Source organism: Sminthopsis crassicaudata, chromosome 6 (genome assembly GCF_048593235.1).
Source record: "Sminthopsis crassicaudata isolate SCR6 chromosome 6, ASM4859323v1, whole genome shotgun sequence".
NCBI classification, from domain to species: Eukaryota; Metazoa; Chordata; class Mammalia; order Dasyuromorphia; family Dasyuridae; genus Sminthopsis; species Sminthopsis crassicaudata.
Window position 1 is genome coordinate 124,697,661 of NC_133622.1, and position 19,066 is coordinate 124,716,726.

Sequence of the window (19,066 nt, forward strand, 5' to 3'; positions counted from 1 at the left end):
TATTGACTTTTTCCAACTTATCCTGAATATATCCTATTTGTAAAAGTTTTTTTTTCCATGTTGTTTCCCCTTTTATACTTGTAAAATCCTCAAGGGTAGGAACTGTCTTTTGCAGTTTTTATTCCCAATGCTTATCAAAGTGTCAAAATAAGTGTTTAATGAATGCTTGCTGACTTATTTTGATTTCATAACCAGCATTTGATGGTGCTTCCAGGGAACATTTAAATCATGGGCAAATAATCTCTTTGTTTTGGAATTGCTATCAGGGCAGCTAAGTTGTGTGTAAGTTTTGTTAATGAGAGAGAGAGAGAGACAGAGAGAGAGGAGGAGGAGGAGGAGGAGAAGGAGGAAAGGGAAAGGGAGAGAGAGAGAAGAAAAAAAGGAAATTAAAAAGAGGCATATATATATATATATACATATGAGAGAGAAGAAAAAAAGGAAATTAAAGAGGCATATATATATACATATTATATATATATATATATATATATATATATATATATATATATATATATATATACACAATATGTACAATAGAGGACTTTCAGTGATTTTCTCATGGTAGCCCACAGTGGTAGTGGTGTCATAGATTTCTTACTCCTAACTTAAACATTTAGAGTACAGTGCTGATTTCCAAGGAACCCATGAATGAAGAGGTGACAGTATAAAATCCATAGTATTTTAATGGTGAAAGCAACCTTAGATGTCATCTGGTCTTAATTCATTTTATAGATGAAGAAAACAAGACCAAAAGAAGTTTAATTTCTTTCATCAAAGTCACACTGCTAGTTTCAAGTCATCATTAACTATTTATTGAGTACCTCTTCTATGCAAGATATTGTGGGAGATAATAAGAGTTGAAAACAATCACTGCTGTCTGCAAACATATAATTTGAGTGACACCAATCTTCATTCTTCTGACTTCATAAACTCATGTTGTAGCTCTAAAAATTACATCCTATAGCTTGAATAAGGCCCAATAAAAATAGGTGCTTGTTGGAGATGGGTGTGATAAGAATAATTTTTTTTGGTAAGGATATGTTCCAATTGAACTTTTTTCTTTATTCTTTTCCTTGCCCTCAAGTGGCCTAGGCACCACACTGACTTCCCACCATTTTGGACACTATTCTACAAGTATTTACCATCCCCTGAAAATGCCCCTTTCTCTCTCTTGCTTCCATGTTTTTGCCCAGGCACTCCTTTATGCTGAAATATCATCTTCCATTTATGCCATCCTTTAAGGTATAGTTCAAATGCCAGGAAGTCTTTCCTGATTCTGTGGTTGATAATGGCCCTTCCCTATTCAGACATTAGATAGAACTCTTCTGTCCATCTGCTATACTCTTTATATATTGTTTTGTATTAATTATTTGTGAATGTGTGTATGGTACTATGAGAAGCAGAGGAGCAGGGACTGGTTTTCTTAGGTCAATACAATATAAAAAAACATTAAGTGATCAATATATGTACACTTGTGATAGAAAGCACTTGTGATAGAAAGGTAATTATGACATAGATCTTCCCTTCAAGAAGTGTACATTCTAATAAGAGGGAACAACATACACAAAATAACTATGATACAAGGAAGAATATTAAATGTCAAGATGAGATCCAGACAAAGTGTTACTAGAAATCTGAAGAATATTTTTCTGTCTACACAGCTTCAAAGAATGTCAGGTTTGGAAGATATTTAGTCTAATCCATATTTGACCAAGAATTCTCTCTGCAATGTGCCTAGCAAGTGGTTTGAATATCTTCAATGAAGGGGAAAGCCCACTTCCCTCCATCCAGTGCAACCCATTCCCAGTTCTGAAGTTTTCCTTTATATGAAACCCAAAATTACAGCATCTACCCATCTAAGGCCAAGCAGAGTAATTTTAATCTCACTCCCTTGGGGTAGCCCTTCAGTTACTTAAAACAGAATTCATGTCTCTTTAATATTTTTAATATTAATATTGCTGTATATATTATATAATATTGTTTTATATATATGCACATATATAATGTTAATATTGTTAGCCAGTTCCTTCAGTAGGTGCACATATGGCTTGACCTCAAGTACCTTTGCTCTCCTGGATGGCATTTTAAGAGGTAAACAGTTTATCAATGCTTCCTTAAATGTAGTTCCTATAGCTAAAGAACTATGGTTTAAATGCAGTCTGACTTGGACAATGTAAGACAGACTGTCATAGTCCTAGTCCTAGACATCACTCAGGGTGCTAATTATTAGCCTTCTTGGCTTATGAGTCATAGTGTTATTCATAATGAGCTTTCAGCTCACTAAGATCCTTCTTTTTTTTTTTTTAGACAAATTATTTTCTAGCTATCCCTATCATATTTCATTCTTATGAAGTTAATTTTTGAGCCTAATTATAAGACTTTAAATTTATGTTTCTAATGAAATTAATTATATTAGATTTGTTTTAGCCTTACAAGATTCATCTTTGTATTCTCCACAAATTAGATCAGCAGGCTGTTGATGATTTTATCTAAATTTTTGGTGAAATAATAAAATATGTACTTTAGCACATACTTTAAGAAATTTTGCGGAATGTTCCCTCCCCCAGTGCAGATCTCAGCATAGAATATAGTCCTCAAAAGTTTCCATGGCTAAATTTTTATCCTATAGCCAACTTTATGCTAAAGCACCCTGATTTTAGGTTGTTCACTAGGAGAGTATTCAGTCTCTTCAATGTGGTGGTACATCTGCCAGGACATATATTGTTGGCATTGCTTTTGACAGAACCAGAACCATCTTCATGTCATAGGACATGAGAGTAGGAATTTCATGGAGAGCTCCATACATAAAAAGTGCTTAATAAATGTTTGTTGAAGTTGGAGAAAGGCTCTGCAGCTTGTATAGAAAGCTGGGCCTAGAGTTGGGGAAACCTAAACTCAAATCTGGCCTGAAATATTTACTAGCTATATGATCATGAGCTAGTCATCTCTATCTGCCTTAGTTTCTTTAACTGTAAAAATCAGAATGAAAATAGCACTTACCTTCCAGGGTTGTTTTAAGGATCAAACAAAATAATATTTGTAGTGTGTAGTGTAGAGGGCTGAAACTCCAAAAAGGTATGCTTGAATCAGACAACTGAGCACTTAAGGGTAATTACTTATTCAATGTGAGACAATGACTCTATTAGCATGTATTTGTATAAATAGCTCTTCTCACCTTTGGTGCTTGCTGAATGTTTGGTGTTAAGATAATCATAGGCAAGGATTCGAGGGTGGAGGAAGAGAGGCCAGAGGCACTTGGCAGCTGGAGGAGGAGAGAGATTGGTGACTCAGGACTCCAGACTCAGGATTCTGCTTGCCTGCCTCTTTCACTTCTGCCCCTAAAGACCAAGGACTTTAATTCATCCTGACTCTGTCTGACCCCGAGGCCTTCAGGGAGCTAGCCCGTACTTTACAGTTTAGCATAGTATCTGACAGAGAGTAGGCATTTAATAAATACTTATTTTCTTCTTTCCTTCCTGCTTAACTTCAAAATTGAAAGGGATTCTTCTCCATGTTGAGTCTCTTTCATATCTTCTCATCCCTCGTTTCTTTTTCATATAGAAAAGGTCCATAAAGAAATTGAGAAGGTCATTGGTTCTGACAGAGCTCCATCCCTTACTGACAAGGCCCACATGCCCTACACAGAAGCCACCATCATGGAGGTACAGAGGATGTCTGTGGTAGTCCCTTTTGGCATTCCTCACATGACTTCAGAAAAAACCAGTAAGTCTATGTGTGATGGATGGGTTGGTTTGTTGATGGGTATATTTTAAGAATTATTTTGAGGATGATTCCTTCTTCCATTGTGGATGGTTCAAATCATGTAGGTCATTGTGTAATCAATAAGCCATTAATTCCTTCTGCCTTAAGGCAGATCCAATCATTAGATATCTTGTATGAGACAAGATACAGATAACATATTATATGACAATTAGGTATGTTTAAAATTCCCATTTTGACTTATAATTATTCATTATTAAATAAATTTATTAACAATTATATTACATTGATGCAACACAAAATATTCCATAAACTATATCCTCTTAAAAAAAACTGATGGCATTAAAATTTTCTCCTCTAAGTCACAATGAAGATGTTTCAGGTTTAGTTTCAATAATCATTAATAAATAGCTGGGTCTCACAAATAGTTGTATTAATAGCCAGTTATTCTTACATATTGAAACATTTAAGGATTTCATAGAGGTATATATCTAGTATATATCCCTAAATAGGCAGATAACTAGGCCAAATAATAATTTATCCAATGACTACACATTTGAGATAGAAAATAGCTAAATTTTACATACTTGGATTATGCTCATGGCTTCTACTGACCACTTTCTCTGAATATAGAAGTTTAAAAAAAAAGCAGGGATGATTATAGCAGAGACAAAGCATCCTTAACTCTGTTAGACTTTAAGTGTCAGTTATAAATGACAACCAAACATGCCAGACTCAGGGATAATTATGTGAGGAACATTCCTATATAAAGGAACATAAATGGGATCCCAGGAAAGGTTAAAGTTGTTCTCTCAATTCTTTGCCCAGATGCACTTCACTTAGTGACCGGTGGCATTTCTCTGGAATTGGTGGGTTACTGACATAATGGTCCATTATTCACATGAATTCAAAACTAAAAAAAAACAACAATATTATAGTCTAAAGAAAGATATTTCAAATAGCAAGTCCCATATCAGAGCTTCAGGAAAAGGATTAAATTGCCAATTTAATCTCTAAGTACTGGACTTCACTTTGAAATTATTTGACACTCAAATCCATTCTCCTGAATCCCTGTAATATGCACTCCTGGCAGTTACAATTACTAGTCTGTCCTAGGCCCAACAGAGTACCTTTGACCACTGACCTTTGCAGTGTCAACTCTATCCGGCTTGCCTCCTCTGACCTTCAAAGGTCTCTGGCCATGATTTCTTGAATCTATAGTTTAACTGCCAGTAGTGCACTCAAGAACAACAACGTGTAATCTTAAAAGCCTTATTATACCTACTCACATAATACCCTGACTTGATGCCCTGACTTGTTGGTTCCCTAGTGAACACCTGGTCTGAAGACCCACATGTTCACTACCAAACTCCTTACCTCTCTTGTCTATCCATCTGCTTGGCTCAGCTACCCCCGGTTAGGGAGCCAGGTTAAAGAGAGCGACTGCTGTCTGCAGTGGGCTTATAAAGGGCCTGTGAGGTCACACACACAGCCAATCAGCGAGAGAGTCGTCACCCATTATGAAGCTATCTCAATATGGCCAGGATCCCACCCACAAGGCAGTCCTATATCCACAGAGAATACTTCTGGGGTACTCAATCTTCTGTTGCTCTATGGCACCGCCCATTTAAAGGGCCCTTACAATTCCCGCATTCTTACAAATCCCCAAAGTTTTGTTTTGTTTTTTAAGGTGGCAGCAAACTGCTTTCCTATTTTCTCAAAATTCCCAAACTTTCAAATGCTGTGTTAAACAAATTACAACTTTATCTGTTTTTCTATCCCACTTGCAATCAGAGGAGGAGGGAAGGGATGAGGGAAGATGGGAGGAAGGGGGAGAAGAGAAAGAGACTCTATCATAAAGTTCTTAAACACAGGAGTAGGATCCTAGCTGTTTGTATTCAAGGATCCAGGCAGCTGCTGTAGGCTGCTCCAATTTCCTTTAAGCTTAGTGGAGGGGAGAGAATGTGGGTTTATGAAAGATAGGCTGGCTAGTCTTCATTTCCAGGAACTCATCACTACTACTTGGAGCTCAGATGGAGAGGCAGCAGAAATGCTGAGGAAGGAGGTGATCTGGCCAGGATATACTCTGCAAATCTCCCCAAGAAAGAGAGGCTATGGAGGAAAACTAAAGAGAGTTTTGCAAAGGGCTTTACAGAGGGACACCTTAGATGTTTCAGACAGGATGCTCCTTCCTGAAGTCTTAAATTAATTAATCTCAAAACCTCCAGAATCTGCTAAGATGTTGTGGGGGGTTTTAAATAGTTTTTTTTTCCTTTTCTTTTTCTTTGTACTTAAAAAGGATGCTGACCACAGTAGTCTTCTTTAGTTATGATAATGGATTTGCTTTAAGTACAGCTTCCAAAAGCTTTTTTGTCTCCTAGCTGGCCACATTTAACCTAAAAGCCAAAGGGATGTGTGTATATATATGTAGATAGATAGATAGATAGATAGATAGATAGATAGATAGATAGATAGATAGAGATAAATATAGATAGATAGATATAGATATAGATGGGTTTTTTGGAAGTAGAGCTGGAGCTTACCTTAAAGCACAAATAGAAACATGCATTTTAAATCCATAGTTAAAAGACTCAAGAATGAGATGAGTTGTTTTTTGAATCTTATAAACTTTGCTAAGTCAGCTTTTTGTTCCCTCTTGTAATTTTGGGGAGTGCAAGATGTCCCAAAATCATCCCATTCTCAGAGCCATGCCAGTGCCCACGATCTCAGTGTCCTGGAGAAAAGTACAATAATGTCTTCAGAGGACACAACCTTGGTCACAGCATCTCCTAACAAAGTCTAACTAATAGCCATGCAATGTGCTAATTGATGCATAAGTATCTCCTAAATGTCTGAGTTTTCAGAGAAATCCCCCTCCCTTGCTACAATGAAAAGTAATGTCCCCAAATTGGGATTACTTTATATTTTTTTTCATCCCCATGATAGATGCCGTCTATTTTTTTTTTGGCACAAAATGAAGTGGGATAGGAGATTGAGAAAGCATAGTTTTAGACAATTAGAGAGTTATAGTTTACATGTAGAAATCATGTCTCAGGCATTCATCACAGATCACAAAGATTTGTTTTTTATTATTTGAAATAGCTCACAGGCTCAATCAAATATGACTAAGCAAAGTAGGATCATAGGTGATTAAGCAATGTTGTTCTAGGTTCAGGAACCTTTAAAGTCTTTAGGGGAAATCAGGAGCAATGACAGATTCTACGGAATAAGGGTAGGAATGTGTAAGAAGTTAGGAGAGGCCAGGGAGGGATTAAGGGGGAATCAGGTGGAGTCTACCTGACAGACCAGGCCCTAGACTTGTCCAAAGACATTCTCAGAGGTTGAACAGGATAGATGGATTAGAGTTACTGACAGTGGAGGTTAGATTAACTGATTAAAAGTTCCAGCTTCACATTGATTATAAAATATTAAGAAATAAAGCTAGAAAAATTAGAAAAGAATGTGAAACATCTCATTAAAAAAACAACTGGAGAACAGATCAAGCAGAAACAATATAAGAATTACTTGTCTAATTTGAAAGTTATGATCAAAAAAAGAATCTGGATACAATATTGTAAGAAATTATTAAGGAAAATTGCCTTGAAGTTCTAGAACAAGTAGGTGAAGTAGAAATAGAAAAAAAAAACTTTCTGTTCATCCCTGAAAGAGATCTCAAGTGGAAAACTTTATAGGAATGTCGTAGTTAAGTTTCAAAACTCCAGAGAGGAGAGCAACAAGAAAAAAACAATTTCAATAAAAAAAAACAGTCACAATTTCACAAGATCTAGCAGCTTCTACAGTAAAAGATCATAGGTCTTAGAACATTGTATTTCAAGAAGCAAATGAGTAAAGGTTGTGACCAAGAATAGCAAAGTTAAACATTATCCTGAATTTTTTAAAATGGACATTTGTGAAACTGATTTTCACTTATTTGTAAGAAAAAGACTAGAACTCAATGGAAAATTAAATATAAAAGATCTAGAAGAAATATAAAGAAACCATTAAAGACTAATTTTAAGGGTCATTCTTGGCCTCTCTTTCGGGCTCTGTTTTCATTCATGTGAGTGTGCCTCACCGGTACTCGGTGCTACTCTCCACTTTTGATGAGTTCCAAAATGAAGCAGACAAAAGAGGAAGAGTCCAAAGGAACTATGAAGAAATATTTCTTGGACAATACAAATGTCAGTCTTTTACCAAGACGAACACTCAAGATGATTCAGCCCCCTGCAGCTGGTTTTCTATTTGGCAGAGTAAAGGAATCAACTTCTATCAAAGCTTTATCCAAAAGGAAGCTTTGGAATGACCAAGTAACATCCAAGTCTTCCAACACTGATGTTGCTTTAGATCCAGAGCATAGTGAAAATGAAAATCTAGAAGGAGTCTCTCAAGAAGCTTTTGATCTCATGATTAAAGAAAATTCTCCTTCTCAGTACTTGGAAAGAAGTGGCAGAAAAATGGAGGAAGGCTCTTTATGAAGTACTACAAGAAAATGAGAAACTACATAAAGAAATTGAACAGGACGACAATGAAATTGCCCATCTAATAGAAGAAAATAAGGAACTGGCAGAACTAGAAGGACATATAGCAGATATGATAGAAAGGCTCACTGGCCAATCTCTAGAAAACTTTGAACCACAAAACAATGCAGCATTTGAAGATTCTGATTCTGGAGGTGAAGAAGTAGGCAGTTATTTAGAACAAAACTGCCTTGCCACATGCGATGAAAAAAATGCTTCTTTACCTACAGATGGATGACCATGTGTATAAATATTTTGTTTAATGGGAAATAACACTGCCAAAAGTTTACCTTTAGTTACATCTTTGGGTTACTTTTCTAAATTAGTCAAAATGTTGAACATTTGGCTCTTTTAACTTGATGCTTAATGGCAGAAAATGACTTTTATTCAGCAAGCTCTTGTAGTTTGCTTTTGGATACTTGTATTAAAATACAAATACTGTGTATTTTTAATCTTGTGATGTAAATAGCATCTTTTTCAGTTGAGTCTGACATGACACACACACACACACACACACATATATATATATATATATATATATATATATATATATATATATATATATATATACATATATATAATAAACTTTAATCTCCCATTAAAAAGAAAAAAAAAGATTAAGAGAATTATTAATATCAAACTTATTACATACATGAAAATATTATCAGTATTCTTAAAACTGTCAATAGGGGAGTTTACAAGAAAGGTTAAGGCTGAGTTGTTTCTGATGGTGATTCTTAAACAAAATTATGCAGCAACATGTAAAAAGGAGGCCTTATCTCATTGAAATGGGACTGATAATATTGGAACCTTATTCTCATTGAATCTGGATTGAATAGGAAACTGTGTACATCTGAAAGGGTATAAAGGTCTTCTGGACTTGTAGATCGGTAAGAGAACTGGGGAAGAGAGGAGGGAGGAACTTTTAGAAGAATGAATTAAGATTTAGGAAGGTGAGGGGAGACAATAAGGGAGAGACTATTAGATGGTCTGTAGAATAAGGAATAGAAAAGTAAGGAGAGAAGATAATGGAAAAAGGACCAAAAAGAAAGGGTGAGAAGGACAACAGTGAGTGAAAATAAGATGAAAGGGGACTTTAATCTTCCCTTCTCAGAAATAGATGTCTAACCAAAAAAATAAATAAGAAAAAAGTCAAGAAAGTGAACAGAATTTTGATAAGTTAAATATGTCAGATATCTGAAGAGATTTGAATGGAAATAGAAAGTAATACACCTTGTTTTCATCAGTTTGTGGTACCTTTACAAAGACTGACCACATATTAGTTCATAAAAATTTTATAGTCAAAAGAAAAATTAAAAGTATCATTTTCAGATCACAATGCAATAAAACTATATTTTAAAAAGGAACCAAAGAAATGTAGATTAAACAATCTAATCTTAAAAAGTGTTTTAAAGAACAAATTATAGAAAAAATAATTTCATTAAAGAGAATGACAATAATGAGACAATATATCAAAACCTATGGAATACTGCAAAAGCAATGATCAGAGGAAAATTTGTATATCTAAATACTTACATCAATAAAATAAAGACCAGTGAATTGGGTATAAAATTTTTAAAAATAGAAAAAAAACAATTAAACCAATTAGAAATCCTAAAAATTAAAGGTGATATTAATAAAAATGAGTGTAAAGCAGCATTGGATTGATAAAACTATTTTTGTTTTATGAAAAAAGAGAGAAGAAAACCAAATCACTAGTATTAAAAATGAAAAGGGTGAATATACCACTAACGAAGATGAAATTAAAGCAATTAAAAGGAATTATTTTGCTCATTTATATGCCAATAAATTTAACAATTTAAGTGAAATGAAAGAATTTTTACAAAAATATAAATTGTCTAGAAAAGCAGAAAAAGAAATAGAATATTGATAAAGTAGTTCTATTAAAATATTTGAAAATATGAACATATTTTACTTAAATTTATCTAAAACAATCAGTAAACATTATTTGTAATGGGAACAAGCTAGAAGCCTCTGCAGTAACCTCAGGTATGAAAAAAAGGGTGCCCACTGTCAGCAAAATTATTCAATATGTTATTGGAAATCATAGCAATAGCAATAAAAGAAGAAAAAGAAATAGAAGGAATCATAATAGGTAATAGGGTAATAAAACTATCTTTCCAGATGATACAATGATATACTTAGAAAATGTCAAAGACTCAATTAAAAAGTTTAGTTGAAGAAATTAATAATTTTTAGCAAAGTAGCAGGAGATAAAGTAAATCCACATAAATCTTCAGCATTCCTATATATCAAAATAAAACCCTATAAGAAGAGACAGTGAGAGATATATAAAATACCTGTTAGTATGCTTTTTTTTTTTAAATTATAGCCTTTTATTTACAGGATACATGCATAGGTCATTTTACAGCATTGACAATTGCCAAGCCTTTTGTTCCAATTACCCCCCTCCTTTCCCCTACTCTCCTCCCCTAGATGGCAGGTTGACCAATACATGTTACATATGTTAAAGTATAAATTAAATACAATATATGTATACATGTCCAAATAGTTATTTTGTTGTACAAAAAGAATTGGACATTGAAATAGTGTAAATTGGCCTGTGAAGGAAATAAAAAATGCAGGCAGACAAAAATAGGGGTATTGGGAATTCTATGTAGTGATTCGTAGTCATCTCCCAGAGTTCTTTCACTGGGTGTAACTGGTTAAGTTCATTACTGCTTTATTGAACCTGATTTGGTTGTTGGAGAGGGCCACGTCCATCAGAATTGATCATCATATAGTATTATTGTTGAAGTATAATGCGTTCTCCTGGTCCTGCTCATTTCCCTCAGCATCAGTTCATGTAAGTCTCTCCAAGCCTTTCTGAAACCATCCTGTTGGTCATTTCTTACAGAACAATAATATTCCATAACATTCATATCTGGTAGTATTCTTGACAAAGCAAATTCAGACACTATATAAGCAAAATTATATTTTAAAAAACTTTTTATACAAATAAAATCAAATTTACATAAAGACAGAAAAGAACCCATATATAGAAAAATGTAGCATCTTTTTGTAGTGGAATTGGAAATTGAATGGATTTCCATCAATTGGGAAATAGCTGAATAAATTTGTGGTATATAGATGTAATGGAATGTTACTGTTTTATAAGTAATCTTGAACAGAATGATTTCAGAAAAGTCTGAAAAGACTTACATGAACTGATGCTGAATGAAGTGAGCAGAACCAGGAGAATATTGTACAATAAGATTATTTAATGACCAATATGATACAATCCAATACATTCTAATAATTTTGGAATGGAAAGTGCCATCTGCATCCAGAAAAAAGAACTAAGGAGACTGCATAATATTTTTATCTTTTTGTTTGTTTACTTTTTCATTCTCATGTTATTTTCCCTTTTGGTCTGAGTTTTCTTGGAGATCTGATTTTTCTAGGAGGAAGGGAGAAAAAATTTAGAATACAAAATCTTAAAGAAATGAATGTTGAAAACTTTTTATACATATTTGGAAAAATAAAATACTATTAAAATCATATTAAATACTTGGAGAAATATTAATTGTTTGTGGACAAACAATAAAAATGACAATTTTTTACCTAAATTAATAATGAAAAACTAATAATGTCATTTCTGTCAAATTATCAAAATATTTTTACTGAATTAGGAAAAATAATTCATTTGGAAGAAAAAAATCCAAGGATATCAAAAGAAATAATAAAAAAGTAATTAAAGGAAAGAGATTTAATAGCACCAGATCTAAAACTACATTATAAGATAGCAATTATATAAACTATCTGGTATAGGCTTATAAATATAAAGGAAGATAAACAGACCAAAATCATTCCCCGAGGAATACTATAGGGGGTATGGTAATTCTGAGGCATAATTGATTTATCTTCCTACTTCTCAAAGCTCTATTATTTATTTTTAATGAGTCTTTTTAAAAAATTGAATTTCAACTATTTCTAGTCATATGAAAAGATGCTCCAAATCATTATTAATCAGAGAAATGCAAATTAAGACAACTCCGAGATACCACTACATACCTGTCAGAGTGGCTAGAATGACAGGGAAAGGTAATGCAGAATGTTGGAGGGGATGTGGGAAAACTGGGACACTGATACATTGTTGGTGGAATTGTGAAGACATCCAGCCATTCTGCAGAGCAATTTGGAACTATGCTCAAAAAGTTATCAAACTATGCATACTCTTTGATCCAGCAGTGTTACTACTGGGCTTATATTCCAAAGAGATCTTAAAAAAGGGGAAGGGACCTGTATGTGCAAGAATGTTTGTGGCAGCCCTCTTTGAAGTGGACAGAAACTGGAAACTACGTGGATGCCCATCAAAAGGAGATTGTCTGAATAAATTGTGGTATATGAATATTATGTAATATTATTGTTCTGTAAGAAATGACCAGCAGGATGATTTCAGAAAGGCCTGGAGAGACTTACATGAACTGATGCTGAGTGAAATGAGCAGAACCAGGAGATCATTACATACTTCAACAACAATATTATATGATGATCAATTCTGATGGACGTAGCCATTTTCAACAAAGAGATGAACCAAATCAGTTCCAACAGAGCAATAATGAACTGAACCAGCTACACCCAGTGAAAGAACTCTGGGAGATGACTATGAACCACTACATAGAATTCCCAATCCCTACATTTTTGTCTGCATACATTTTTGACTTCCTTCACAGGCTAGTTGTACACTGTTTCAAAGTCCAATTTTTTTTGTACAGCAAAATAACTGTTTGGACATTTATACATATGTTGCATTTAATTTATACTCTAATATATTTAACATGTATTGGTCGACCTCCCATCTGGGGGTGGGGGGAAGGAGGGGAAAAACTAGAACAAAGGGTTTGGGAATTGTCAATGTTGTAAAATTACCCATGCATATATCTGGTAAATAAAAACTATTAATAAAAAAAATTGAATTTCAAGTTTCCTCCCTCTTAACAATCAGTCCCCAGCCACAGAGGAGGCAAGCAATATGATATTATTCATATGTGTTATATCATGTGAAATATATTTCCATATATTCCGTATTAGTCCTATCACCAAAAAAGTCAGAAAAAATAAAGTGAGAAACTTACAATTTGTCCTCAGAGTTCATCAGTTTTCTCTCTGGAAGTGGACAGCATTTTTCATCATGAGTGCTTTGGAACTATCTTGGATCACTTATTGATCAAAGTAGCTAAGTTTTTCACAGTTCATCATAGTAACAATATTGCTATTAGTATGTATACAGTATTCTTCTAGTTCTGTTCACTTTATTCTGCATCAGTTCATGTTTCAAGGTTTTTCTAAAACTATCCCCCTCCTCATTTTTTATATCACAAAAATGTTTCATCACAATCATATACTACAACTTCTTCACTCATTCTCCAATTAATATGCATTTATTTCATTTCTAATTCTTTGCCACAAAAAGAGTCGTTATGAATATTTTTGTAGATGTACATTTTTTCCATTTTTCTTTGATCTCTTTGAGGTGGCAACAACCTAATTACTGAGGCAAAGGTTTTATAAAGCACAGTTTTAATTTATAGGCACAGTTTTATAGCCCTTTGGGCATGGCTCCAAATTGTTCAGTTGACAACTCCACTACAAGTTCCTTAGTGTCCCTGTTTTCCCACATCCTCTCTAGCATTTGTCATTTCTGAAGATGTGAGGCGGTACCTCTGAGGTACTATTTAATTTAGTATATAAAGATTTGTTTATTACCTGATTTCATGATAGGTAGCTACACTTATTCCCCTAGATTTTCTTTTTACCTAATTATAACAAGGAAAAAAGATTATTTATCTGTAATGCCTTACATAAGGCAATACATATCTATTGCATTTGTTTTCTTAAGTTATTCTGGAATTGATGAGCCTCATTTTGACAAACAGAATACTGGCTAAGAAATTAAGTAAATTATTCTAAGAAATTTGGAGATGTTTAAGGACTGAGGAGCTAATCATGGCATTGTGTGTGTATGTGTGTTTTCCAGTTCTCCAAGGATACACAATCCCTAAAGGCACTCTGATTGTAGCCAACCTCTGGTCAGTGCACAGAGACCCTGCCATATGGGAGAAACCAAACAACTTCTATCCAGAGAGATTTCTTGATAAAGAAGGAGAACTTATCAAAAAGGAACATTTTATCCCATTTGGAATTGGTAAGCTTCAGAATGGAAAACTGGCTTTGTTCAAAAGGGAATTAGAACCAAAGAGCCTTTTATCATTTCTTATCAAGATGTTAAGAAAAAAAATAAAACTCAGATGCCTTTTTTGTTCCCACAATATTGCCAAACTAGCAAGAAAGGTAATTCAGGTAATGCTTACAATAATAACTTTGACATGCTTCTCTAACTTTTTTTCTTCTTTAACTTTTAAAAACAAACTTATCTGCATGGATTTTCAACTTGGAAACTTACTAATAACAAAAACTTAATATTTATATCCTGAGCAAGACATTGAAACTTCTCAATGTCCCAGGTTTCTTTCTTAAGACTATTCATTACAGAGAAGTGCTAAACTTCTTCCCTGATCAAAATTTTCTCAAGGTAATTCTCTATATTAGTAGTGTCCAACATAAATGTAGGTCATTAACCTTTAAGGATCCCTGCCATCTGCATGTTGAATTAGAAAACCACAAAATAAGATTATCTAAGTCTTATTGCATTATTTATTTATTTTGTTAACTATTTCCCAATTACATTTTAATCTGGTTAGGATAGCACTTCAGATTCCATGTTTCATATCTCTGCTGTACACCAGTAAAAGTATAAATCTTGTCCCAAAATACAAAGAAAATATGGGAAACATGGTGAAGATAGAGATTGCCTGATATGGAGGGAGGGAAGAAGAAAACAAGTATTTATTAAACATCTACTGTTTGTCACGTATTGTGATGAGCATTTTACAAAGATGATCTCATTTATGCTGAATTTTGAAAATTCAGGTCAGTTCTCTGACCCTGTCTTGATTTTGTGTCACTTTCTGGGGATCAGTACCTTAAATTCTACAGAGCAAATGCATTCTTGAATTCAGTTCTTACCCTATGTTGATGTTGTGACATTGACTTTCTCAGGCTCACATTTTTTTTATTTTATTTTATTTTTTTTGGATATGTAATCCTATGTAATTCTGGCCCGACTTTTCTGATGTTTTCTAAAATCTAGCTGGGTAATATAGACAAATCAATATCTCCTTATTAAAATTAGATCTTTGGGTTTAGAACTGCAAGGAAATTAAGGGATCATCTAGTTTTGCCCCATTCATTTTATTAGTGAGGTAACTGATGACTACTCAAAAAGATTAAATCAATTGCTCAACTGTTAACATGGCAGGAAAAACTCAGGAACTTTGTTCAATTGTTTCCAATCATCTCCAATTCCTTATGACTCCATTTGGGGTTTTCTTGGCAAAGACACTAGAGGGAGTGGCCATTTCCTTCTTTAGATCATTTTACAAATGAGGAAACTGAGAAAAAAGAGTTAAGTTACTTACCCAGGATCACATAACTAATAAATATTTTGAACTCAGCTCTTCCTTTCTCCAGGTCTAATGCTTTGTTCACTGCACCACCTAGGTATCCTGTGCCACCTAACACTGATTCTCAATCTAGTATTTTCACTTGACTTTGCCCACCCCATGATGTTTACTATCATAGGTAATTGAATCACTAAACACTATGGCAGATAAATCATCATCTTAAGGAACAAAGGCATTCCCCTGCAATATTGTTTTTATTAATACATAGCTGCAAAGACCTGGGATGTCATAGTAGATAGAAAGGTGACTTTGAAACCAGGTCTTTCATGCATACAATATGACTCAGGTATATGCCAGCCTCTCTCCATTCTAAGAAGTATCAAATATTGTAAGTCAATATTGCAAGTATCTTCAGAACTAGATTATAATGTAATTGGAAAATATTTACCAAAGAAACAAAAAACCAACATAGATATTGTTAATTTGTGGTTTTCTAAATTAATTTGTTTCCATGGGGATCCATTGCTCTAAACAGATCTAAAATTTTAGATAGCCTAGATGGTATTGACCTGCATTGGTAGACTTTCCTTATTTATCTAGAGTTTCCTGAACTATACAAATCACAGATCCAGGTCTATTCCCATATCTATAGCTATAGATATTTATATTTATATCCATATCTAATGGACTTTTGGAGAAGGAAATGACAAACTAATTCAGTATTTCTGCCAAGAAAACTTCAAATGGGACCTTAAGAGGGGACACAACTGAAAACTGAAAGTGCATTATATCCATTGATGGATATAATAGGGAAAATAAAATTAAATATAACTGGGAAATATTAAAAAGTTCATATAAATATGGATATGGAAATAGATGTAAGTATAAATACAGATATAAAAACAAATGTTTATGTGGAGATATATAGCTAAAGATATAGATATATATTATAGATATTCCTGTATGTTTCTACTCCAGAGCCTATTTTTACATCTAAAAATTAATAGAATTCCACATGTGGGGTGGGAGAGCAAGCATGTAATCCCTGATGCTGGAGAGGTTGACCTTGCATTCAAGAGTTCTGAACTATAGAAAGCTTAAAAGCCTGTCAGTTTCTACTGCCTTAAGTCTAACACTAAGATGGTCAGCCTTCAGGACCAGACTATTAATGAGGACGACCAGCCCAAGTCAGAAAATCAGAACGATTAAAACTCTCAAGGTTATCAATATTGGCTTCAGATCTGTGAAAAGTTGAGGCCCTAACAGCCTGGGATGAGTTGAGGAAACATCCTTCCTCAAAATTAAAAAAATAAAATAAAATAAAAATTTCACATCAATCAGATAGGCTCTATTGGGAGATGGAATGGGGGACTGATTTGACTCATTTGACTAATTTGTTTTTAATCTCTTTAGGAAAGCGTGTATGTATGGGAGAGCAATTGGCAAAAATGGAATTATTCCTGATGTTTGTCAGTCTTATGCAGAGCTTCACTTTTACCTTACCTAAGGATTCTGAGAAGCCCATAATGACTGGAAGATTTGGCTTGACTTTATCACCACACCCATTTAATGTAATTGTATCTAAAAGATGAAGAAAAGACCCAAGAGGAGATGGTGAAACAGAATGTCAATTTTTAAAATGAAATTCTTCTGAAATTCTGGTTCTTCCTTCTGCAGTTACAAATAACCATTCTTGAGGCTAAAAAATTTCTGATTCCAGGTCCCTGTTGGGAAGTGGAAGAAAAAAAATGCAAGAATGAGAACTTATCTTTTAAAGAGAATGCTTGAATCCTAATAGAAATATCCCAAAAAATGCTGTGATCTCATCAAGCCAATCATTCATTTTTGTAAATTTACTTAAGTAGAGAATGGACAAAATTCTGTACTGGGAAACAGAAAATACAAATTTTAATCCTGTTCAAGACTAATAAGTCAATTCTTTCACCACCTTGTGCCTCAGTTTTTTCCATGTGTAAAAATGGGAATAACAATTTCTAATATAAAAGATTAAGAATTTGTTTTTTCTTGTCGAAATGAAACTTTTTCGGAAAAGCATAGTGAGCTTCTTGAATTGAAGATAGGACTAACTTGACTATTGCTTTGCTTATGACAAGTAACAAAAATAGGGAAGCGTTAGCCAAAACTTGAATATTTTAAAAATAAAAACTTTTTTAGTCTTAGGCTCCCCTTTTTACATTCAAAAAATGGACTGATGAATTCCCAGAAAAATTTTTTGTTTTATATGGATTTTTATCTGTCGATATTTATCAAATAAAAAATTAAAAACATTTTTAATTCTATTTATGAAAAATAATTTTGACCTCATAAAATCCCTTGAACGGATCTTAAGAACTCCTAAGGGTTTCTAGATAATAGTCTAAAAACTACTATTTTATATTTTTAGTTGATACTTTACTTGAAACTACATTGGGCTGGATCTCAGACTTAGCTTTCTTTCTTCCTTCCCTTCCTCCTTCCTTCCTTTCTTTCTTTTTCTTTCTTCCTTCCCTTCCTTCCTTTCTTTCTTTTTCTTTCTTCCTTCCCTTACTTCTTTCTTTCTTTCTTTCTTTCTTTCTTTCTTTCTTTCTTTCTTTCTTTCTTTCTTTCTTTCTTTCTTTCTTTCTTTCTTTCTTTCTTTCTTTCTCTTTATTTCTTTCTTTTCTTCTTTCCTTCCTCTCCTTTTTTCTTCCTTCCTTTTTCTTTCTTTCTTTATTCCTTTCTCTCTTTCTTTTTCTTTTCCTTCTTTCTTTCTTTCTTTCTTTCCTTTCTTTTCCTTTCTTTCTTTTTTTCTTTCTTTCTTTTTTCTCTTTCTTTCTTTCTTTCTTTCTTTCTTTCTTTCTTTCTTTCTTTCTTTCTCTTTATTTCTTTCTTTTCTTCTTTCCTTCCTCTCCTTTTTTCTTCCTTCCTTTTTCTTTCTTTCTTTATTCCTTTCTCTCTTTCTTTTTCTTTTCCTTCTTTCTTTCTTTCTTTCTTTCCTTTCTTTTCCTTTCTTTCTTTTTTTCTTTCTTTCTTTTTTCTCTTTCTTTCTTTCTTTCTTTCTTTTTCTTTCTTTCTTTCTTTCTTTCTTTCTTTCTTTCTTTCTTTCTTTCTTTCTTCCTTTCTTTCTTTCTTTCTTTCTCCTTTCTTTCTTTCTTTTTCTTTCTTTCTTTTCTTTCTTTCCTTCCCTCCCTCCCTCCTTTCTCTCTTTCTCTCTTTCTCTTATTTCTTTCTTTCTCTCTTTCCTTCCTTCCTTCCTTCCTTCCTTCCTTCCTTCCTTCCTTCCTTCCTTCCTTCCTTCCTTCCTTCCTTCCTTCCTTTCTTCCTTCCTTTTTTTTTTTCTTTTTTTTTTGTGGCCATCAGGAA

The 19,066-nt window shown here is 33.6% G+C and overlaps 1 protein-coding gene and 1 pseudogene across 1 annotated transcript in view; both read left to right on the top strand.

The window, feature by feature from the left end:
- CYP2U1 (cytochrome P450 family 2 subfamily U member 1) overlaps positions 1-18,035 on the top strand; it is a 44,260-nt gene extending 26,225 nt beyond the window's left edge. The window contains exons 3-5 of the mRNA XM_074276167.1: positions 3,562-3,723; positions 14,239-14,406; positions 17,138-18,035. Of these exons, the coding sequence (XP_074132268.1) occupies positions 3,562-3,723; positions 14,239-14,406; positions 17,138-17,316 (509 nt within the window). The 3' untranslated portion in view covers positions 17,317-18,035. The remainder of the gene's footprint in view (positions 1-3,561; positions 3,724-14,238; positions 14,407-17,137) is intronic.
- On the top strand, positions 5,871-8,746 carry LOC141547694 (geminin pseudogene; annotated as a pseudogene).
- Positions 18,036-19,066: the final 1,031 nt, after the last annotated feature.